Here is a 25,366-nt window from a genome sequence, read left to right on the forward strand (position 1 = left end):
ATGAAAAGTCTAATCCTGGGAGTCCATCTGCTGCATACAATTCCTGCAACAGTATCAGAGTGCAGTATCAATGTTTCGCTGGATGTCAGGTCACCGCAGCGCTAAGCAGATGCAGTATGTGTGGGCAACAGCCAATATCCAAACTGGAAGTGTCACAACCAATTTGGTCAGCAAGGAGCATGCAGTTGGATCAGTGAATCATTTCTTCAGTCAGTGATGGCACAGGTCAGCTGTCTGCTGTCAGTGCAAGGGATCGCTGACGTTATCATATAAAAAAAAAGCTTCCTAAAAAGATACGAGCACCTATTTTAATAGGGTGACTACAGTATGCTACTACGATACTAATCTAGGCTTTGTAACCCCCCACCCTCATCTGTAAAGTAAATTGTGACATCACATTGTAAAATGTGATACTGTGCTGGTGTGGAGGTGTAAAATTAGGATCGGGCTATTTTGTTGATGCCATCATCTCTTGCCACTATTAAAAGTTAAATTGAGGGGCACGCCGGGTGATGACCGGATAGTGTGTCGGCCATAGGGTCACAACAACATGCCCGGTTTGATTCCTGGCTGGAGGCCTGTGTTGCATGTCCTCCTTCCTATCGCTCTAGTATCAAATTAAAAAAAGAAAAATAATAATAATAGAAATAAGATGAATATGTTGTTCTTTATGTCTTCCAACGGAAGTACAGTATACTCCGTCCTGAAGCCCCAGTGGGCAGATCCACCCAGCTGTATTTATTATTTGAAAACTTGAAGTTCTTTCTAATAATCTAACTATAGAGTACTTTTACTTTGGTACTATAAGTATATTTTTTATGCCAAAACTTTTGTAAGATTTTGAATACAAGCCTTTTACTTGTAGCAGAGTACTTCTATATTGCGGTAGTGCTACTTTTACTAAAAAAATGTTTGGAAGTGTTTGAGGCAAGAACACATGGCAGGCAGATAGCAATCTTCATATTTAGCCCAAGGTTTTGATTATTATGGTCAACGGTTTTAATCACAGGCAGCATGACTAAAGAGAGTTCAGGGGATTTTATAGTTACTGTACATCCTCATAATTATGTTATTCAAGTGCCAGTATACTGTACTGCATGTTCACTCACAGAATGTGGATGGAATAAGCAGGCTTGGGGTTCCTGCTGGCTGGGATATGTGTTGTGAAGGTGGTGACAGATCCTGGTGAACCAGAGTAGACCTAACTGTCAGCTGCATATACTATCATTTCGTGAACCCTGTCCTTGTGTTGCCATGATTTGTTTATCTCAATGCCATTTCACATCTTGGCAGAGAGGTATAGCGCTCCTCTGCACAGCACGATGGCATTCGTCTTATTACCCGGGCACAGACACGGAAGGCCCTCAAACCTCCTCCTGTCCCATGCGATACTAGTACAGCGGGTAACGGACGCGCCGAGGCGCCTTTCCCAGGCGGCGAGGTGAAAGTGGACACAGTCGGAGAGGTGGACTCGTGTCAGCGCAGCGTAAACGTGCACACCTGACCCGAGACGTGGTGGACAACGCAATAATATGCAAGCCCGTCCGGCGGCAAAGAGCCTCGCTGCGAGTCAAAACTCCTCAACACATCGATAAGACAACCCAGACAGCGCGGCACAGACAGAGGGGGACGTGTAGGTGTGACAGGCTGCTACCACAACTTCATCCTTCCATTACCTGCCCAAGCCACTCGCACTTACGCTCACACAAACACAGACACACACACAAACAATGGGAGCGTGTGCACGGCGGCGCACGCCCACACACGCTGACACACACACACACACACACACACACACAGAGAACCCAGAGCTCGGTTAAAGGTGCTGCAGTGCCTCTTCTCACTGTGACTCATTGTCAGCTTGCCGTATGAGTGCTGTCAATTGAGCTGACAGAAATAAGCATATTAGCCACTACATCTCCAGCAATGTCTCCCACTCGATTTGACTGAAACGGAGTGCAGAAGTGCTTCGTGCCGAAGGCAGTCCACTACGTTTATCTGAAGTGTGACTTTGGTTGGTGTCAGTTTAGACTTGGTTTGATAGAGGTGACACTGAAACGGGGTCACGCCAATAACGGCGGTGTAAAGTAACTAGGTAGATTTACTTAAGTACTGTACTTAAACAGAATTTTACTCCAATAGAGGGTATGCGTGTGACATCATCATCATGGCCTGAAGTTACGCAGGAACGCTTACTGAGTGACAAAAAAGTACTTTCTGGTCTTGACAGCCCATACATCCAAACAGATAACTCCTATTTGATTGCATTAAACGACTTTAAACAACATTAAATTAACTTTGCCACTACCTTTGCCACTCGATCTGCCATTCACTTTATGCATGCGCATACCCTGATACATCTCAAAGGCAAATGTACTTTTTACTCCACTGTATTTGACAGCTCTAGCAGATTTCAGATTTGAATTATTAAATTAAACCAGAATTTACATAACACTGATGGTAGTACTGTCAAACAAGTCTAAATGAAGCGATCTATGAAATCAGTGGAAAAGTTTAATATGCGATACCATTTAGTGGAGATCCCTACTTCATCTGTTTCTCCTTAGCCTGAAAAATATGCAAGACCCCTGCTATACACACACATTAACCCATTTAGGCCTGACCTAAAATGTCTTCTAAATCCTGACAGTTTCCTGAAATACCTATGTTTCTATGTCAGTGGTTCTCAATATTTCATGTCAAGGACCCAAAAATATATGTAATAGGCCGCCAACCCCCATCTGAAAATATGTTGTTCCAGGAACCCCTCAGAAGCAAAGATTTTAGTTAAAAACGTTCGCTCTGAAAGAATATATATTCAAAGATCTGAAATATCAAAAATAGCAGACCTACAAGATCATAGCGCGGCACTCGGATATGCTATTTTTCAATAGCTAAAGCATAACATAATGCTTAAAACACCAAAAAGGGTCCCACCCAAAATGGATTAAGTATGTTTAAATAAAATGGTGACATTGCTTTGAGGTTTACTCGTATGAACTCAGTATGAAACATTTAAATGCACTTTGTACATTATGTGAGAGCGTTGACTCACCATGCAATACCTACATATTCCCCACCAGGCAAATCATCAATCAATAAAGCAGCAGTGTGAACCCCAAATGGGTGGTTCTGCCTCTCTCCCAAGAACATCCTTTGATGTTCAGTAATGATATCTGACATCTAAGATGCCCCCTTAACCCGAATTGAAAGATTAATAATGGATTAATAATATTTCAGTTATAAATATTTGATTTTGAACATCCAAGTTCCTAACCTGACAGATTCTAGGGAAAGAGAAAACATAATTCCGGGGCTTGATCTCCCTTAAACCAACACATACTCTGCTTGGAAAATCAGCTTTCACAAAGCTGATGGGAGAGTCTTCTCTATACTGCATGTCCACCCTGGTAACTACACAAGAGTCTGACAGATTACTCTGTTCCGAGCAAACTTAGCGTTATGATAACATGGATTACAGTCTGTTTAAAGAACAGTTAAGAGGCGAAGCGCTTCGGTTATCAAAGATACGAATGCCCCGATCGCTTCCAAAGTGTACAGAGCACTTATTGATAGGTAATACCATCGCTGTGTTATCAGTACAAATAGCCTAACCCTAAATAGCTGACTAACAGGAAGGAAAACATGAAGGAAACCATCCAGAAACCCTATCCGTGCGATTGATACAAATATTTGCGATTAACAATTTAAATTGCGTTTGTGGCACTGAACATTGAAACATGTAAATAAATATTACATTTCCCGTTAGGCTTCATAAACAAAACTTGCACGGGCCTCTTCCTCAACTTTAAATACAACTAAATTGATGATGATACTCCTCTCCAAATGTTTAACTATTTCCTACTCTAGGCACGCCATGGCGCTTAGCCGACAAGATCGCTAAAACGTGAGGTGCACGCTGGGAAGAGCTCACTTTCTCTTCCAAACAGAAAGGCACTGGAAGCTAAACAAAAGGGGCCAGGCCTCCAGGTAGAACATTGCGGTATATATATATATATATATATATATATATATATATATATATATATATATACGTAGAATCGTAGATACTGCATTGGCTGCTCTACTGTTTATACCCAGGAGCTACAGTAGCTACAGTAACCGTGGAGTGACAAAAAGACGTACGTTGACTATATAATTGAGTACACTGAGGACATGTTTAGGGTGGTTCTCAACAGTGACACTTCTAACGTCTCCATGGCCATCTTTAGAAGAATTACTGAGACACCTGCCACAAATGACTGAAATTACATGAAATATCACACATTGCTTAATCATTATCTAGAGGCTTCCTCATTGTAACCCTTTTAATAACACTTCAAAACACTATATGGAACACCCTGTGACCATCAAGTCTAACACTGAGTGTAGTTTGCACATTTTGACCAATTACCTTTGTTTGGCACTCGAGGAGGCAATCATGTTTGAAACCTGGAGTAAAGTATATGCCCTCGACAGATGAAAAGGTTAATCAAACCCCTACAAACCAGTGCTTGCTTTCCAATCGCGGCGGTTCATTAGGAATATTAATGTCCCCGATAAGCACATTATGCACATCACATTGGACCAGTGGTAGGATTTAGCAATTATTAGTGTGACAGACCCCAGCGCCAAGCAAATCAATTAAATGGAAGAAGAACCCACATTTCAGGGCAGGCAAAGATAACAGCTTCGAGGCAACAATCTTCCCTTGACAAAACTGCTTCCCCCGTCCAATAGGCTCTGTGGCCTGACAGATCAAGGAACGGTTTGAGAAAGAAAAAACCTCATATTTTAATTGTCAGGTCCGCTGAGTGAATTCTGCTTTTGAAATTATACATCCCCACTGAATCAACCTGCCATTTGATCATCCCTCACATCCTGTTAAAGAGGAATCTCTTCTTCTATTTGCCCCTGCATTAGCATGTCACGTTGTTGATTGATCAGGCTTTTTATCCTGCCCTGGTGTAGCGCCGGCCACCCCCAACCTCCTGTTCTGACGATGCTTTGACCGCCTCGTGAACAATGTGCCCCCAAGGGGTCCTGGGTTACAGGTGCCCCCCCCCCCGCTATTTGAAAATATCCGTTCTACAAGCTCACGACACGTGACGTGTGGTTATTTTCAGAATAAATTGGACAATTTGTGAATATTTTCCGATACATACAAACATATTAGTTTGGTGGTCCTCAAAATGAATTCAATGTAAATGTAAATGTGCACATTTCCATATCACAAACTGGCACTAAACAAGAGAGAGCTAGAGAACCAGTCAGTGTCTCTGCTATGCATTTGTGAATTTAACCGTCAGTTTCTGCACAGATTGAGTGTTGTTTGTCATTACAGGAATAAAACATGTTCTGCCTACAAGGTTAGAGCATACCTATTTACACACACATCGACAGTGGGTGCAGAGCCAATAAGGCCTACAAGGTTACACATTTTGTCAAAGATTTAGCACAACAGCAACAACAACCCTTTCTCCAGGTAACTCACTGTTGTCATCGGTTCAACTCCAAGTGTCCATCACTCATCATCATTTCCTATACAGTAAAACTGCTGAGTGTTAATATAACTGAGTGTTACAGACGGACCCAAAAGGGTCCTTTTGTACACTCTCGGAGTTAAATGAACACCCAGGATTTCATAGTGTGTCTCCCACCGCAGTACCTGAGCTCATTGAAGCTGAGATCCAGTCTTCTCGCCAACTGCCCGTATCGGTCACCGAGGAAGTCAGGGATGTCTTGACAGTCATGTCCAATGAAGGAAACCTTAAAGAAACAACACAAACATACACACACACAGTATTGGCTTATTATAACCCATTAAGACTGCAGGGACTACAGATGAAAATTAGCTTCTGGCTAAAAGCCGTTTCAGACGGGGAGCGAACAAGTGACTCAGGCGTTCTCGCTTGGATCATTCGCTCCCGACCGGATCAAACAGCGATTTAGAAACACAGTCTTGGCTTTTCTCCCGAGGTGGAAAAGCCTGGTGATGCGAGGTTATGTTCTACCTTATGTCTGCCAGTCAGTTCATTGTGCATGCCATGGGGATTACAACAACATTACACAGCCAAGTGTAAGTATTTATACATCTTCTCAAACTTTTTAATGTCAAGGACCCCCAAATTTATATTTATATATGGATGTGGATCCCCATTACAAAAGTATTTTGTGTATATATATATATATATATATATATATATATATATATATATATATATATATATATATATATATCTAAGATTTGTGATTTGTCTCAAAAATACGGTTTTATTTTTAACTGTCAAAAATAGCGGATTTTTTTAATCTATGTGTTGTGAGCTTACAAGTAGATCAGCTGTTCTGAAAAGGCCCATGTAATTAGGGTTAAAGACATGTGACTGGTTAACCTGATTGTAATGGTATGTTGGCATTTAGCTTGGGGACCCATTCAAGGAAGCCTCACTTTGAGAACCCCTGCTGTGTCTGTGTTTCACAGTGAGAAGAACAGAATGCAGTTATTATTTCAGAGACCATCACAAATACAGCATGCAGTTCATTGCAACTACATGCATACAACACACATATAGTGTGAAGTAAATAAGTAAATTTACTCAAGTACTGTACAATTTTACTGTAGCCCAGTTGACTGGCATATTTGCAATTTTCAGTACTTCAATTACTTCTACTCCACTACATCTCAGAGGCTTTTACTCCACTACAATTATTTGAAGACATACTTACTAGCTACTTTGTAGATTTTGATAATAAATACAAAACAGCCCTATACATTTCGGCCATTTGAAAATAGCAGATCTACAAGCACACAATGTCTCACATCGAGACACATTGTGAGCTTGTAGATCTGCTATTTTCAAAAGAGTTCTTATACATGTGAAAACTTGTGAAATATATGGGACATTCTGCATAATGAGTATCAGTATACTTTCTACTTGGCCTACTATACTTTTCTATGGTACTTTAAGCCCATTTTGATACCAATACTTTTGTACTTTTACTCAAGTACATTTTGATTAACCAGTGTTCAATATCTAAGTATTGATACTTTTACTTTTACCACTGCACACACAGGCACTGACAGAGCTATAGCCTACTAGTGAAATTAAGTCACATGACATGACTCAGTCAAAACGAGGGAAACAGTGCTGGTGCATTCCTCTGCTCTGCGCAAAGAAAACTACATGTAGCCTATTCTCATTTCTTTAAGGGAATAAAAACAACATGATAGACTCCAAAAACAAACAAACCAACAACCAACAGGACAGAAAGTGGCGAGAGTAGAACATAACTTACGTGCGTGCCATTCAATGCGACCACTGATTCGCTGCGTGCCATAACTTTATGATGATGGTGATGATGATGTGACAGACGGTTAGACCACTCCGCGAGGGAACACACTTTGTACACAAACAAACTATACTGACAGCAACGCGAGTCCCCCGCCGACGAAAGCAGCCGTAAACATTCAGCAGTTATTTGTTGTTGAAAGTACTTTTTTTTCTTAGAGGCACAACATGACGTTTCCAATTTACCTCCTCTTCCGCATGTTTGCTGCTCTCTGAAACCAGCTGACCCGGCCGGATGTAATCACACGGTACCACGCAGCCAGCCTGCCAGCCTGCCTGCCCTGCAGTCAGTCAGTTCCATCTGCACTGCAAATGAAAACACACAAACACACACACACACACACACACACACACACACGTGTAACATCATTCAAAATGAACACACCATGGAAACAATGTAACTTTAATTTAATTTAATGTAATGTAATTTTTGACCCCTCTATCACACGGAACTGTTTGTTTTTTTGTCCATATCACTACGCCCAAAAATGGTCAATGTGATAGAGGTCAACATTGACCCCTCTATCACATGGCACAGAAGCTGCTCCCCTGGCTTGAGTGGCTTCATTTTCAGGCTGTTCATGTTCGCTCTCAGACCCTAAATTTGCCGCAGAAGACGGCAGGGCTAAGTTTACCTCCTCTTCTTCATCACCCGACGAGTCTGTGTTTGGAGGCGGCCGCTGTTTCACCACCGTCAGCCGAGTCGTCCACTGAAACTGTAGGCTACTCAGACGTCGTTTTTTTACCAATTACAATAAAACGGTCCATTATTAAATTCACACTGGGCTTAAACCCAAAGGTGGCACTATAGAAGCTATATTGTTTTGGTTAGGTAGGTAGCCGGCTCTACAAAGTTCCCTCCGAAAATTCAGTCAACACAGCCAGGTAATGTGAACTATGAACTAAGGCGGAAGCTCTGTTGATTGGAGATTTGCAATGCGTATATGTGACGGAGAACGAATGAAAGGCTACGGTAACCTGAAGGCTCGCCCCCATAGCAAATAAAGGTTATGGATTATTTCAGCATTATCCATCATTCCAAAAATAAAAAGTATGATTTTATAGTAATGATTTATATAAAAGTAAGTCAATTCTGTCTTTCATAATTGTATTTATGCATGAATACTTTTCATCAGCTGAGGCTGCTAGCCCCCCCCCCCCCTGGCGCCTTCGTTAAAGTTGCACTGATATTTTAGAAATAGGTCAAAAATAAAAAATTACGTTAGTTTTGTGGATACATTTACTTTTACTGCGTGGCCCCAGTGCCCCCCACAAAATGACCAGAACTACTTAATATTGACCAAAACCAGTGCAGAACTCCCACCACGGGACTCGGGCAATCAATTAATACAGTTGCAACCACTATATTAATGGCAAGTATTTCATACAAAAATCTGAACTGTCCCTTGCGTTAGATTTTTGTGTTTGCACCGTTTGTTAATTGTTAGCTTAATATTTTGCAAAAAAATAAACCTTATGTCACCAACAGGTGCACAAAGTGGCGCTGTTGAGATTCACACTGTTCACAGGTGCATGACGGAAACTCGGAAGCAGTGTTTTTAGCTGCCATTACGTGATTTCGGGTGTGACAGTACAGTACAGTGACAGTACAGTACAGTAGGGACCCCCTGGGGACCCCCACATGGTAACTCTGTCATTTCTCAACCGTTTCGGACGCAGGGCAGCTCGCCAGAACCGGGCGGCGGGCCGCCCCCCCTGGGGGGACTTCCTGTGGTTCTGGAAGTTCCGGGGACCCCCACATGGAGCCCGTGGGGCCTCTACAGCGGTGCCCATTTGGCATTGGCCTACTTGGAACGATGCAAGTTGGAAATGCATGCCCCACCCAGATATTATGAGTTGGAGCCTCTACAGCGGTGCCCATTGGGCACTGGCCTACTTGGAATGATGCTGTGGTGTGGAACGCGTGTGTCGGTTCTCGAGTTACGTGGATTACACACAGACATACATACAGAGACTTGGTGCATTTATAGATAGATGGCTTCACATCTTTCTGCCATCGGAGGCGGTAGAGAAAACCATTTTAGCTAATATCAGATCCCTGATATGTCATATGCCCATATATGGGCATGCCACCTTTTTACCCATAATATGAAGCTGACTGATTTGTTTGCGCCTGGTGCCATGACAACACATTGAGGTTAGACAACACATCACTCCATATTTGGGCATATATACCTGCATTGGGAACTCCTTATATGGTTATGGCTGAGTCATGGTGACATGAACGTGACGTCAGAGGTCCACCCGCCCAGATAGGGACAATATTCAATGTTTTTTATATTCATTCCCCTACCAACCCTACACCACGCAGTCACACCTTTCTACCCTGCTCGCTCGTGGAGCCAGGGTTCCATCCGAGGAAAGAAATGCCGTCCAAAATCATATTTGAAACCGAAGAAGATAATACCAAAATGAAGAAGACCAAGGATGGCAAGAAATTAATGAAAAACAAACAGCTGGAGGTAGAGGAAGAGCAGCCAGATTGTGAGCCTCCGGCCCCAAAAAAGAAGAAAAAAGAAAAGCAAGCAGTGGACCAAGCCAGCGATGGGGCCATACACGACGTGAATGGCAACTTTAATGGTGTTAATACAACACCAAAGAAGAACAAGAATGCAGAACCCGACACAGAATCAGACACAGAGGAAAAGGAAAAGAAAAAGAAGAGGAAAAAGAAGAAATTAACAGAGGAATCGACCGAAGAAGCTTCACCTCAGACCAATGGACATTCCACCCCATCTCAGTCCAGCGATGACTCAGGCATTGAGAGTGAGAAAGCAACAGAGACACCAGAGCAGAAGGAAGGGGCCTTCTCAAACTTCAACCTCTCCCAGCACACCATCAGCCGGCTAAAAGCTCGGGGAATCTCTTACCTGTTTGACATTCAGGTGAAGACGTTTAAAGCTGTGAGTATTGGAAAAGATGTTATCGGCCAGGCCAGAACAGGAACCGGGAAGACCTTCGCCTTTGCTATCCCATTGGTGGAAAAGCTACAGAATAACTCCACGCAGTTGAGCAGAGGACGCCCTCCCAGGGTCTTGGTGTTGACTCCAACTAGAGAACTAGCTATCCAGGTGCATAAGGACTTCAAAGACATCACCAGGCAACTCTCTGTCACCTGTTTCTATGGAGGCAGCTCATATAACCCACAGATGGATGCCATCCGTAACGGTATCGATGTTTTGGTGGGGACCCCTGGTCGTATTAAAGATCACCTCCAGAACAACAAACTGGATCTCTCCAAACTCAAGCATGTTGTTCTGGATGAAGTTGACCAGATGTTGGACATGGGGTTTGCAGACCAGGTTGAAGAAATACTATCTTCAGCATATAAGAACGTTGCCGACACTAACCCTCAGACATTGCTGTTTTCCGCCACCTGTCCCGCCTGGGTCTATGACGTTGCGAAGAAATACATGAAGCCAGGGTACGTGCATGTCGACCTTATAGGCACAAAAATGACGAGAGCCGCAACAACTGTAGAGCATCTGGCCATAGCATGCCACTGGTCCCAGCGTGCAGCAGTGCTGGGTGACGTGGTCCAGGTGTACAGTGGCAGCCAAGGCAAAACCATCATCTTCTGTGAGACCAAGAAAGAGGCGGACGAACTGTCCATGAATCCGTCAATCAAACAGAGTTGCCAGTCCCTCCACGGTGATATCGCTCAGAAACAAAGAGAGATCACACTGAAGGGCTTCAGAAAGGGGTCCTTCGAGGTTCTGGTGGCCACCAACGTAGCAGCCCGCGGCTTAGATATCCCTGAAGTAGACTTGGTAATCCAGTGCTCTCCACCCCAGGATGTGGAGTCGTACATCCATCGGTCGGGGCGTACGGGCCGAGCAGGCAGGACCGGAATGTGTATCTGTTTCTACCAGAGGAGAGAAGAGCAGCTGCTACGCAACGTAGAGCACAAAGCTGGCATCACATTCCGACGCGTTGGCGTCCCCACTGCCAGTGACATCATCAAGTCATCCAGCGATGAGGCTCTGAAGTGTTTGGACTCGGTAAGTGCTTCTGTCATCGCCCACTTCAAAGAGACTGCTGAGAAGCTGATTGACAAGAGAGGAGCTATTGAAGCTTTAGCTGCTGCCTTGGCCCACATTTCTGGAGCTACCAGCCTAGAACAAAGATCCCTGCTCACCTCCGATGCAGGTTACACGACACTTAAGATGGAGTGTTCTCGGGAGATGCACAGCTTGAGTTACGCCTGGAGATCCCTCAAAGAACAGCTAGGAGACGAGGTTGAGCAACACATACATAGAATGAACATTCTTAAAGGCAAAAACGGAGTGTGTTTCGACGTCCCATCTGACAAAGTCAAAGAGATGCAGGACAACTGGAAGGATGGTCACTGTTGGCAACTGTCTGTCTGTACAGAACTCCCAGACTTGGAGGGGAGGCAGCATAGCAACCGCGGCGGTGATAGAGGCTTTGGTGGTGGTGATGATGGTTTCCGTGGCAACAGAGGCTTTGGCAGCGCCAGAAGGGGGGGAGGGTTCCGAGGTGGAAGGGGTCGCAGCAGCGGTCGTGGAAACGGGTTCCGGAACGGCAACGGCAGGGGAGGAGGGCAGAAACGCTATTTCAGCCAAGCCTGAAGCCAACCCAACACCCATGTTCTATCACCCCTGCTCCAGACTGATACCATTTGCTGATTTTTGTTTTGTTTTTATTGGTGATCAGCGATGGACTTTGCCGTACACACCGTGGCCAGGACAGGGCTAAGTAGGCCTACAACACCCACACCTCCATATATGGTCGCCTCGTGACATCACGCCTCCGTATATGGTCACTCCTCGACGTCCTCGTGACATCACGTGACATCATGGAGACCCTTAGATAATTTGGTTGTCAGTCCATCACGCTTCATATGTCATTCTGACATCATCAAACCCTCTACACTCAAGACACACTATATATATGGCCATGAACCCTGGCCATGAACCCGACAACACATGGATCTCCATATGTGGAACTGACTATCATCACCTGGATCTTCATATATGAAGCCTTTAAATTGTCACTTTAGAAATGTGCAGACACCCTGTATAGAGGGTATGCGTGTGACATCATTCTTCATCATACAAGGAAGTTATGAGGGAACGCCTATATATACTGAGCAGGGCCGGTTCTAGGCATAGGCGAACTAGGCGGTCGCCTAGGGCCATTGCGGAAATTGCGGAAATTGTGGAAATTGTGGAAATTGCGGAAATTGGAAATTGCGGAAATTGCGGAAATTGGAAATTGTGGAAATTGTGGAAATTGCGGAAATTGCGGCAATTGCGGAAATTGAAAATTGAGGAAATTGCGGAAATTGCTAATGTTTCCCATCCTCCGCAATTTGCTAATGTTTCCCATCCTTTCCGGTAAATACAACACATTGAGTAGGGCACTGCAGGGAGTTGAACCCCGTTCCGGTAAACCAGAAGTCCGACACCAGTGCCTTAGTTTTTGTGTTGTTCATTTACAGGTCCAGGTTTTCCCCCAAAAAATGCAACGATTTGTTAGAATTTCAAAAATATCAATGACTCAGGTGCTGGAATTTTTACCATATAGCTGGCCTGCTTGCTCAGTGGATACATTTAATCTTGGACGTTCGGGTCAAAATTCATGTCAAATAGATCCTGCATAAATGTGTCCAGGTGAGACATGATGACCTTTGACACGATCTAAATGTCTCGATAAGAGCAGGGAGACAAAATATACAACCACCCAGATATAAGTTTACCGACATATTAATACAGGTTGTACAAAATGACATAATATTTTGTACATATTTTATTATACGGATAAAAGTTACACCCGGTGAGGCTTTAATGTTAGCTAAGCTATATATATATATACACGCACACGCATGCGCACACACACACACACACACACACACACACACACACACACACACACACACACTGAACAGTTATTTGTTTATTTACTACTGTGTACTAGTTAGTTAGGCAGGCTACACCTTGAAAACATCAAAGCAGGCTATAGCCTATAACAACCTGCACTGTCTTCAAACTGTATCTTGGTTGAGGTGACGTCACTTAGAACCTCCCATACACGGAAACGCTTTGTGTGCTGAAGCCACGGAGAGAGTGCAGTGGTTGCATTGCACTTCTCATACTGTACTGTAGCCTATGTGTTGCGGTGTGTGTGTGTGTGTGTGTGTGTGTGTGTGTGTGTGTGTGTGTGTGTGTGTGTGTGTGTGTGTGTGTGTGTGTGTGTGTGACTGTGTGTCTGTGTGTGTGTGTGTGTGTGTGTGTGTGTGTGTGTGTGTGTGTGTGTGTGTGTGTGTGTCCTCACATTAACGGCTGTGTTCGGAGGTCTTCTGTACTATTAAATACTATTTATTCAAAGGATTATGTTTACACTGTGTTGTTCGCAGGTGTTTTTTTTTCGCTTTCCTTTTTTAAACTTCTGACGTTTTACATCGGAACATAGTAGACTATAATTCCAGGTAATGTCGGATAATATCACGCGGGCTCTCTCCAGTATTCTAATCATCAGCATATGGAAGTTTGAGGGGAAAAAAACATTCTCTCTTTTTGCATGCCTTTGAATTATTGTTTATTTATTTGATGTTCTCTTAACCCTATTCCATTTTTCTGCTTGTAGAATCGTTCACCTTTGGAGCGTAATGCATATTTGGGCTCGGTCGGATCTTGTTTCATAAAGTATTATTAGAGAGAAATGTGATTGAATTTGCGACTAAATTAACGGTTATATGGCAGCTATATATAGTCTTGAGCTAGAGCTGGCGACTGGCCCCCAAAAATAAATTATTAATGCCGACTTAGTGGACTATTAGGGGATTTTATTTAATTATATAATATCAATCAATTAAATACAGGCACCGCTCCATTCGAATGTACTCTTTTGAACTTTGCTTCGACAACAAGTTTGCGTTGGCGGCCCATAAACCAAAGTTATACAACTGTGTAATAATTGTAAATAATTATTTGCATGCTGGGAAGGGAGAGTTGATTCATAAACATGTCACCGACATGAAATACATGTTATGGCTGATACTTTAAACTTTCTATTTAAATATCATGAATTATAGTCGCAAAAATGTGTTCCCATTTAAGGATAATGCTGAGTATTTGGTGTCTGGTGCACATGAGCCATTCGTCATGCGGACAATAAAGAGGGTTTTCGCCTGACACTGGGAATTTATGGTTGCCCTTCTTTGCCCTAATAACTCACATATTGTGTCACGGTCTGACAGACCTCGCAGAAAACAGCAAGCCTGATATCAATCACACACGTCTTTGCATATTGTGAAACACTTCCCAGGCTCTGCCTCTGAGTGCACATGAGAGGAAGAAAAGAAAGAAAAAATTATAGAGATTATGGGTCATTTGGGATTGCTTTATTCTTAATTTTTTTTAATAAATAAAAATTAAACCAATTATTAGGCTATTGTTTGTTTATTATTTAATTTGCTTTCTGGGTGACTGACATAACCTTGTTCTCTGGAGAGCCCGAGGCTGTGGTTGACAGTTTCAGTCACACACAAGCTACACAACTTGTAGTGTAGTAGACTAATTCAGGCCTAGCTCTAATACAAATATTTGGCTTCTTTCTCGTTATCACACCATTGGATAAAAAATGAATTATAGAATACTAAACATATATAGGCTAATACCTGTTTCTTTAAGAATAAATAGTATAGGCTAGAATAGTATTGTATTTATTTACACACTTAGACTAGAGAGCATCTGTTACCTATATTATTTTAAATGAGCTAGAACAAACTGCATGTAAAATGTAAAATACATCGTATTGAGTGACTAAGCAAAAAAAACTATTCTTCTTACTTCTTCTTCTTTTCTTCCCCTGAATTGTTTTTGCCCCGTGAGTGACTGTCCACTCCAGGTTTTCTTGCTCTCTCCAGGACGGACCTGTCAGGCGGATTACCACAGAGAGAGATTAATGGCAGAGGCGGGTTGCAATAATAATCGTTTTGTTTGATGTGACAACTTTGATAGGCGTTGATTTACTTACAAACTGATAGGCTTTTAATTGAGCGCCTCCATCCCCGATTGAGATGAAAGCATGGACCGCATTGAAAAGCTGCCCGATTGCCCCGGAGCCTCAGCACTGATTAGCCATCTCAGCGGTGAATAGTTCAAGGCGTTTTTTTTTTTTTTAACTTCTTTTCTCAGCTCTGCCCTGACACACCATTCCTCTTCTTTTCTTTCACCCCCCTCCACGTCGCTTCCCTGATGCATGCCTCTTTAAAGGAAATAAATCATTTTCATTGTATGTAAATAAAATCGAGCTGACATCAATATAAAATGTCTGGATTTCTTTTTTCCTCGCGTCTTTGTTATCCTTGTTGCGGATGACAATGTGCCCCCAGGCCAGATGACAGGTTTTAACAATAGAGGAGAAGGTATGGGTTTGGGGTGGGTGTGTGTTCCTGAAATGGACAGGAATCTGTTTTGAGAAACCGTGACATGATTTCACCCGAGATGCTATACAGCACTTTTAATTTCATGTGCAATCTGCTGTTTGGTTGAACTTTTACAGAAATCTAGAATATATATATATATATATATATATATATATATATATATATATATATATATATATATATACACACACACACACACACACGGTCGGTCTATATTGTTTGTTTTCCATTCATAGGGCAATTTAGTCTATTCTATATTGGATTTAATAATAAATTATAAAATGTGCAGGTCCCAACACTAAATAATACTTAATTCTTTCTTGCTTTTAAACAATTTTAATAAAATACTGTAGTGAAACTTGTGACACACTAATATAGCTACTTGTTGCCTATTAGGCTAGGCTATGGCTAACTTTGACTTATAGGCTACTGAAGAGCCAAACTCGCATAGGCTATAGCCTGTTTATTTCATGTCGATAAGACGTTGTTTGGCGACGGAACGTAAGAGAAAGAAGTTGTGGAACTTCCAATGAAGACAGCCGACAGAATGTGACATTTTCTGTCGTATAGGCTATATATCTTTCGGTTGTCTATATAAGAACGTGATGATTCGTTCGTCGTCCTATCCGTTCAACATTGTGTGAAAACAAGAGGAGAGGCATGCGAAGATTTGTGCGCCTCTCTATCTATGTCCATTGCCGGTGCATTTGCAAATTAAATCTAACATAAGAATGATTTATTTCCCCTAAATTAAGTGTCTCAGAATGCCTTCTCTTCCCATTTGTCCTTTCCCCCCCAGTCACACTGGCATGTAATCAGCTACAATAGCTGACATAAATCAAGGGCGGATTGACAGGAGCCTGACAAATAACTGATTGATTGCGGTGGAGCAGAATTGACAGTTGACGGAGGGGTGGAGATAGAAATAGAAGGGCGGTGTATATTATACTGAAAACATGTGACATTCACATCCCTCCATCACTACATTGGTCTGTTCCTGTCAACGCTTGTCTGTTTGGGGAATTCAAGCTGAAGTGGTTGATCTCGTGTTTGCCGGTGAAAAGGAGTCACTATATGTAACAGACGCGCGCGACTTGTACACTTATAGCCTACCACCAGGCATGAAGAGATAGATAGGCATGTTTCTATTTAATATTACATTATATAGCCTCAATTATAGGCCGATATAGACTTGTGGAGGTTGTTGAAGTCGAACTATATATGGACTGAGGGACAATAAAACAACAGCCAATAAGCGAGCATGGTATATAGGCTATAGGCTATATCTCTCATCTAATCTCACATAAATTGGTGGTTTTATGATAGATTTATCGCTTGCGTTATGGTTCTGAATACATTGTTGGCTATACGTTTCCAAAGGTATAACATAGTCCATGCCACTTGCTATTACATACCTTATTAAGCATTAAAAAACTATCACAATCCTATACGAGTAAAATCGCGTAGAAGCGTTCACGGCAACCACAATATTCAGAACTATCTCCTCCCCCGAGCTGTCAAAATAGAGGGGCTTACAAAGAGGAGAACGTCACATCCCCTTGACCCTCCAATCACCTCGGGGTCCCATTTGATTGGAAGGCGGCAAAGGCTTTAATCTCGGACTAATTCAGCTGCTTTTGAAGTGAACATTTCGAGCAGTTCCTACTTCGGGAGTACAGAGCACGGACCTACAGGGAGACACGCTCATGGTGCGACAGACGACGGAGCCACGGAACCGCGATAACCTCGCACTCTCCTCCGCCTCCTCTTCCAGCCTGCCTGCCGCCGCGCCTTAACCTCTTTACTATTCGGATTATTACACTTTTTTCATTTTAAACCATTTTCAACCTTTCTTCTTCTTCTTCGTCTTCTTCTTCTTCGAGCGAGAGAAAGCTTCGATGTTTCTCGGCTGTGTTTTTTATTTTGTATTAATGAATCCAATGAAAGCGTCACCGGCGATCACTAATTTCCTGAGAATTGGGACATGATCACATCGCTCTCTCTGAAAAATCGTGATCTCTGTCTAGCCTGGGAAAGCAGGAGCAGGAATAACAGCAGCAGCAGCAGCATCAACAAGCCTTTTCCTCACTCCGCGCCCCCGTCGGATCCACAACGGCAAGCAAACAGACTTCCCATCAAGGTTTTGAAAATGCTTAGCGCACGATCGGGACACATTTTGCACCCAGAATACCTACAGCCTTTGCCTTCTACCCCTGTTAGCCCTATTGAGGTAAGAATCACAACCATCACAGACTGAAAACATACAGGCTATAGTCATTAATAGGATATGCATAATCGGCATGTTTTGTTGTTGCGATGTGACAAGATGTTTTTCCCGTTGTGCACAATAGACTGAAAAAATAAGAATGTAATTTCAATGCTAAGAACTACAGTTCAACATACGGTATTATTATTGTAATACGAGGAGACTGTAGCCTAGTTTCTTCATGGTAATAGTCGTGCGTAATAACTAGCTTGTAACCTGCTATAGTTCTGTGTTTATAAACGGCAGGGAACGCAATATGTGCATTTTAACTCCCAAACAAGACGTGTTGTGATAATGTGAGAGGGAAATTCGTGTTTTTTGACTGTTTATCAACCGCCGTTTCGTGTCTCGTCTTTGCAGCTCGATGCCAAGAAAAGTCCGTTGGCACTGCTGGCACAGACGTGCTCGCAGATCGGGAAGCCGGACCCTCCACCATCTTCCAAATTATCTTCCGTGACAGGATCGAATGGATCTAGTGACAAGGAGTCTAAATCCGGTCCTTTAAAAATGAGTGACATTGGTGTGGATGACAAATCTAGCTTCAAACCCTATTCTAAACCTTCAGATAAAAAGGACTCGTCCTCGTCTGTGTCGAGTGAGCGAGAGAAGTCTGGTTTCCGAGTGCCGAGCGCCACCTGCCAGCCGTTCACGCCACGGACAGGCAGCCCGAATTCCAGCACTTCTGCCTCTCCCATGCCGTCGGAGGGCAAGTGCGACAGGGACAGGGACGACAAGAAAGAGTCCGATTGTAACAAAAACAGCACGACGGACGGCTCCGGCACCACGAGCCACAGCAGGATAAGCGTGAGTTGCGGTGGGATTAACGTGGAGGTCAGCCAGCACCAGGAGTCGACGCCCGGCTCCAAAACCTCCTCCTCGGACTCCTCTGTGACGTCCGTGTCCTCGGCGTCCGTCCTGGGCTCGGGAGGACTCGTGGCGCCGGTGTCCCCTTACAAGCCCGGACAGACGGTGTTCCCCCTGCCGCCCGCCGGGATGTCCTACCCGGGCAGCCTGGCCGGGGCCTACGCGGGCTACCCGCAACACTTCCTGCCCCACGGGGGCAGCCTGGTGAACGCACAGCTGGCCAGCATGGGCTGCAGCAAGGCGGGCTCCAGTCCTCTGGCCGGAGCCTCCCCGCCGTCCATCATGTCTGCCAGCCTGTGCAGGGACCCTTACTGCCTCAGCTACCACTGTGCCAGTCACTTAGCGGGGGCCGCCAGCGCGGCCCAGTGCTCGGCGCACGAGGCTGCGGCGGCCCACAACGCCCTGAAGAACGGCTACCCTCTCATGTACCCGACGCACCCTTTGCACGGAGTTCACGCGTCGGCGCCCACGTTTACCGGACACCCGCTGTACCCCTACGGTTTCATGCTCCCCAACGACCCCCACCCGCACATTTGCAACTGGGTGTCGGCGAACGGACCGTGCGACAAGCGCTTCTCCTCCTCGGAGGATCTCCTAAATCACCTGAGGACGCACACCGCCTTCACGGGCGCGGAGAAGCTGATCTCTGGATACCCCAGCTCCTCTTCGTTAGCCAGCGCCGCCGCCGCGGCCATGGCCTGCCACATGCACGGCATGCCCCAGTCAGGCCCCGGTAGCCCCGGGCAGTTGGCACTTAGGAGCCCGCACCACGCACTGGGACTGACCAGCCGCTATCACCCGTACTCCAAAAGCCCCCTGCCAAACGGTGCCCCCGTGCCCGTGCCCGCCGCCACCGGCCCTTACTACTCCCCTTATGCACTGTATGGCCAGAGACTAACAACAGCGTCAGCGCTAGGATACCAGTGAGACAGAGGAAAAATAAAAACACACGTGGACTTTGAAAAGTTTATAGTTCTAAAGAATGCAAATATAAAGACTTTTATAAACAGCGCTCCACTTATGGACGGGATCCGTGGACTCAAACTGTATTTATTTAATGTCGGCTTAAAGCAGACGATAATAGCTGCAATGGATGATATTTGAGCAACTCAAAAAGTGCATTATTATGTTTAAAATTGAACTCTAGAGGTAATGTGGAAAAACACGTTAGATTACTAATAAAATAGGGTTCTTCATTTCGATGTTAATTTGAAAATTGCTATGATTGTATTGTTCTTATTTAATGTCTCAATTGAGAAGAAAATAATTTACATGCATGTTTGTTTCTTAAATTCCAAATTGTCCACATAATTTTAAATTGCCGTTATTTTTCAGGTGTATACCATGGAAAGAGAATTGGTATTTTTTTGTATGTATTCTGGAAAAATAAGAAAAAATTCTGTTGCATATTATCTTTGTGTGCCTCATTTTATAAAGCCTCAATTGTCACCCCATTTCACGAAAGATTCACATTGAATTTATTGTGCCCTTGTCAATTTAAGAGGGTCTTATTGAGAGGGCTATAGCATTAAGAGAATACTAGAATTGATATGAGCATTGCGTTATTTGTTTAAAACATTATCCAGGGGTCATTTTGACATTTGCCTGTCTATCTCCCCCCTTTTGTTTTCATTGATTTACATATATACCAAATAATTGAATAGCTTTAAAATAGCTTTAAATTATAGGGCATACACGTGGTAAAGTTTGTTTGTGTGTGTGTGTGTGTGTGTGTGTGTGTGTGTGTGTGTGTGTGTGTGTGTGTGTGTGTGTGTGTGTGTGTGTGTCGCTGAAAGGGCCTCTTGAATTATTGAATTTCAATAAATCAAAGCCCATATTGCTTGATATAGATGAATCTTGGCATTTTGTCACTATAGTGCAGGTTTAGACCAAATGCAGTAACACAGAATACTTGACCTGCACGAAAAGTGCAAATAATGAGCCATGCTGCACATACATAGCCAGCAAACTGAAACTGTTAATTGGCACGGCAATAGTTTTTTCTTGTCTATTTTTTAAATTAATAGGGTATACGTTTTAAGTTGCGAACATTAATGCAGATGTTTAAATAAATGAATTCAAAATACGTTATACGTTAGTCTAACTGCGTTATGATTGCAAAATTGCCAGTTGCACTGATATTTGACTTATAAGCCATAGCACCATGCGGATATTATTGTATTATTTTGTTTTTTGTTCACTATAGTTCTCGCCTTGGTCCATGTGTATCGTCACCTATATATAGGGATATGATATGACGTGTTTAACAATCGAATAATTAGATGTATGCCTATACAAATTAGCTAGCCTACTCTAATAGTAAATAGCCTATACCATCCCGTTGTATAGCTATACTGAGATAACTCTTTATTGAAGAAACATAAGACCTCTCTGAGGCGTTGAAAGACGTTCCGTGTGTTTTCAAGTTAGTATATAAATATAAATAATTGTAAAGGGCATGTATAGGCCTATATAGGGCAGGATAGTCCACAGTATTTTCAAGTTTATGTGCATGCTGTTTGAAATGCTCAGGGCTTCTCCCATTAAAATAAATAACACCCGTGCATGAAAGTGAGGGGCGCTATATATTATATACATATTTTATGACGTAATTATCAGACAAAACAAACATGGACAAAACAAATATTAAACTCTGTCCATGTCAATGGCGTTTTTAATGTTTAAGGAAAAACAAACATTAAACATATAGGAGCTGGGCTAGCCCCTCAAAAATAAAGCAAAGGGTCGCTAGGGTCTTTTTTTAAAGTGTTTTGTAAATTAATTCAGGTGCAGGGTTATATAGCTAATATAGCCACAGCCAATTAGGCCTATTCATATCCATAAATTTGGCATAATTGCTTATATAACGGAGTAAAGACATGCCCTGATTGTAATGTCATAATATAACGATGAAAATGTTATTTTCACCCCTCCTTAAAAAAAAAAAAACACACACACACAACAACGGTAGACATATACCGTTAGGTAGGCTCGTACATTCTGTGTCAGAAGAATCGGTGCCTTGTTACAGACTGTGACCGCTTTGGCCTCCAACGGGGGAACATGAACTCTTCCCCCAGATCAGCAACATATAAGGCATCAGCTCAACATTATTATCTACGCGTGTGTGTGTGTGAGGAGAGGAGGAAAGTCAAAAGTGGGGCTTCCTTGACACGAAGAATTAAGAGCAACATGTCACATTTCTGTTCTAATGCCATCTGGTTCCCCCGAGCCCAACAAACTCCCTCACTGCAATAGTTTTCCCAAAACCACTTGTGGATTTAATTATTATTTTTAAATATTTGTAATCACCTGGGATACTCGCTGCCTATCCGCCCGAGGTTATTTTGGACATGACCTTATTATTAGATGTATTATTTTAAGATATATATGGCTGCTCCCTGCATCACGGCTATGCCATTTTTCTCCTGCCTGTCTATATTGCACGGCAGTTAGTCAAAAAGAACAAACTCCTCTCCTCTCCTCTCTCATGTGTGAGCCTGTCTCGAGGCCCACACGCGTTCTAAACTGATGTAATGACGGTGAAAGGGAGCAATTTCCATTTTTACCCACATCATGGTGGCTGTGTGCGCGCTCGGAGCGGAGGTCCCCGGTGGAAAGGCAATTTATCATGTGCCCCTCCCCCTGGTGCTGTCACTGGAGGAACAGGCAGGCACATGTGTGCATGAATTACCCCCCCCCCCCCCTCTCCACCCACCACCCACCCTGCTCAGAAGACACAGAGGAGAGAGAACTTACAGGGGATACATACACACAATAACACAACCATGCAGTATTCACTTTGTTTATCACGATAAGACACCAGTTTTAATGTATGCATTGCAAGGAGCTTAAAAGGAGCAAAAAACAAGTAAATACACTGAAATGTGGCCAAAGGGTGAATATAGTTGTTTAAAAGTGATTGCATTAGAATAGATCTAAAACATAATCAAAGTTACACTGGAGATTGATTGATTGATTGAAATCTTTATTAACAGTTTGCAGAATTACAGTACATTTCAAGCACAAACTCAATACAAAGACTGTTAACTGTGAGTGGACGACCCAATTAAGCCTTACACTTGTTTACAACAGGGTCCACATTGTTCAATTCATCAAAACATTTAGAGACAAACAAATAGACACTTCTATGTAGTTAAAGAACAGAACAGGAATTTGAGACAATTTGATACGATGATGTGTTAGTGATCTCAAGTAGTGAATCCAATCCAAACCAAACCACTTTATTTATAGTACATTTCACAACTCAAGTTTTACAAAGTGCATGTACAGAAGGTTAGAAAGATATACACTGTGAAGCTTAAACACAGAAACAGCAGCAAAGATCACACAATAATAATGCAGAATGATTGCTATACATTATAGGCCAAGGTTCATATACAATTACAAACTTGGGGCCAATGAGCTAAAAGGTCAAGTGAGGTTCAGTAGGCCTAATCTGTCCCAGTAAACATTAACAGTGGCATGTCAAAGTATATAATGTGTTTGTACAGATCAGAGCTGTTCACAGATGAGAATCATCTGCATTTGTAAACATATAACGGGGATGTGAAGGGAGAGGCCAGGGTGTTATGTGTGTCTTTAAAGCAGTGGTCGTGGAAAGTCAAAGTAACTATACTTGTACTATGTGTACAATTTCAGGTATACTTTTACTGCAATTCTATTAATTGATACTTTAATACTTCTACTCCACTATATACAATCAAAATGGTATACTGTTTTACTACATTTATTTGACAGCTTCAGTTACTATAGTTATACTTTGCAATTATTCGATTACTAAATAATCAAATGATAAAAAAAAAATCTAAAATAGCAGAACTACAAGTCCACAACATGTAGCACTGATGATTCGGCACTTTTACATAAGTTTAGATGCTATATGATTATGATATATAGTACTTTATTGTCAGCTTGCACTGACATTTGTCTTTTGCTACCCAGTGGCCTTGTATGCAACACATATTCACATTTGACATGAAGTAAAAACCTTCGACTTGATTTAGAACGCAGGACTATTAACAATATTTTTTGTACTGTGGTACTGGTGTACTGTGGTACTGGTGTTTTATGGATACAGGTCAAGTGGGCACCTTGGACATTTGGGCACCTCAATGTGAAAGTGGCTATTTTATCCAAAATATTATTTAAATTTGTTTTATAAGTATGCAAGATGTGAACATGCACTATACCTACATCATTATCAGACTTAATCTTATCCTTCAGCTTATTATTTATGCCCCAAAATGACTGGATATACAGGTTTTGTAGCAATTGTAGAAATATTAGACCTTAATTGTCAAATGTTTAAGCATGTAATTGATCATTTGTATACTTTTTTTCTTAAGACCATTTTTCAAATATTAGATTTTTCAACATTTTTGAATAAATAGCCAAGTTTACATCGAGGTACTGCCCAGATGTCAAATTAAGCTGCCCACTTTTACACAAGTGCAATATGGGAGTATATCTCCCACCACTGCTATGAAGCATCGATTTGATTATCAATCACTTACTTAAGAAAAATAATAACAGAAGGAAACCATGTGATGATAACACGATATCATTGCTGTTGGGTGGAATCTTTGCATGTCCAAAACATACAATAACTATTTGAAAAACATTTAAAAAATAGTGTTACTTGCGTATATGCAAACTATAACTATAATTTAAAGGGGGGGGGGTTTTGCATGAGGACTGTGCTGTTCTCTTCTGATTGAGATCCTGCTCTCTCTTACACACACACACACACACACACACACACACACACACACACACACACACACACACACACACACACACACACACACACACACACACACACACACACACACACACACACACACACAGATTCTAACCACAACACTTTAAATATATATTTTAAAGCTACTAAATTATTTGGCATGTAAATCAATGAAAACAAAAGGACATTTAAGTAAAATAAAACAATCACAGAAGTAACTGTGCGAGTACAATGAGTATACTGTACATTTATTTCAGTATCTTGTTGAAATAAGTATTTGTAGTTTTGGACACTTCGGACATTCACTCCACAACAATTCAAAGACAAAATATTGTACTCTACTTCATTTCTATAGTAAGGCAGCTACATTATGAATGAAACACGTAAGGCAGCTACATTATGAATGAAACACGTAAGCCCTATTTCAAATACAGTGAAAATAGCAATCTACAAGCTCACAAGTCAACATGCATCGTGATTCCACACGTTGAGAGCTTGTAGATCTGCTAACAATTTTTCAACTATTATTGATATTTATCTTTTTGGGGGAAATTCAAAAAAGTAATAGGCCTACAGCAACACATTGATATTAAACATAAAATCCTACTTTATAATTTATATTTTTGAACACATCATTTAAAAAGCATTTTTAATACCTAGCCTTTTTTTAAAGCAAGTATAGGCTACTC

At 42.3% G+C, this 25,366-nt stretch overlaps 3 protein-coding genes across 3 annotated transcripts in view; 2 read left to right on the top strand and 1 right to left on the bottom strand.

The window, feature by feature from the left end:
• lrmda (leucine rich melanocyte differentiation associated) overlaps positions 1-7,529 on the bottom strand; it is a 287,041-nt gene extending 279,512 nt beyond the window's left edge. The window contains exons 1-2 of the mRNA XM_080781604.1: positions 7,297-7,529; positions 5,669-5,769 (exon numbers count right to left, since the gene is read on the bottom strand). Of these exons, the coding sequence (XP_080637730.1) occupies positions 5,669-5,769; positions 7,297-7,338 (143 nt within the window). The 5' untranslated portion in view covers positions 7,339-7,529. The remainder of the gene's footprint in view (positions 1-5,668; positions 5,770-7,296) is intronic.
• Positions 7,530-9,781: 2,252 nt separating this feature from the next.
• LOC308328757 (nucleolar RNA helicase 2-like) lies at positions 9,782-11,962 on the top strand (the record flags this gene model as incomplete). The annotated part of the gene is made up of 1 exon (XM_080782867.1): positions 9,782-11,962. One exon carries the CDS (start codon positions 9,782-9,784, stop codon positions 11,960-11,962), a length of 2,181 nt encoding a protein of 726 aa, XP_080638993.1.
• A 5,474-nt stretch (positions 11,963-17,436) lies between these two features.
• On the top strand, positions 17,437-20,325 carry znf503 (zinc finger protein 503). Its single transcript, XM_080781643.1, has 2 exons — positions 17,437-18,013; positions 18,410-20,325. The coding sequence occupies exons 1-2, from the start codon at positions 17,768-17,770 to the stop codon at positions 19,838-19,840; spliced, it is 1,677 nt and encodes a 558-aa protein (XP_080637769.1). The 5' UTR covers positions 17,437-17,767; the 3' UTR covers positions 19,841-20,325.
• The last annotated feature ends 5,041 nt before the right edge of the window (positions 20,326-25,366 follow it).

Source organism: Protomyctophum bolini (assembly GCF_963924005.1).
Source record: "Protomyctophum bolini genome assembly, chromosome: 14".
NCBI lineage: Eukaryota > Metazoa > Chordata > Actinopteri > Myctophiformes > Myctophidae > Protomyctophum > Protomyctophum bolini.

Bases quoted from the DNA above. Each gene is read 5' to 3' on its own strand.
- znf503 (XM_080781643.1), top strand. From the start codon at position 17,768: ATGATCACATCGCTCTCTCTGAAAAATCGTGATCTCTGTCTAGCCTGG. The intron at 18,014-18,409 runs GTAAGAATCACA...TCGTCTTTGCAG, and splicing joins CCCCTGTTAGCCCTATTGAG to CTCGATGCCAAGAAAAGTCC.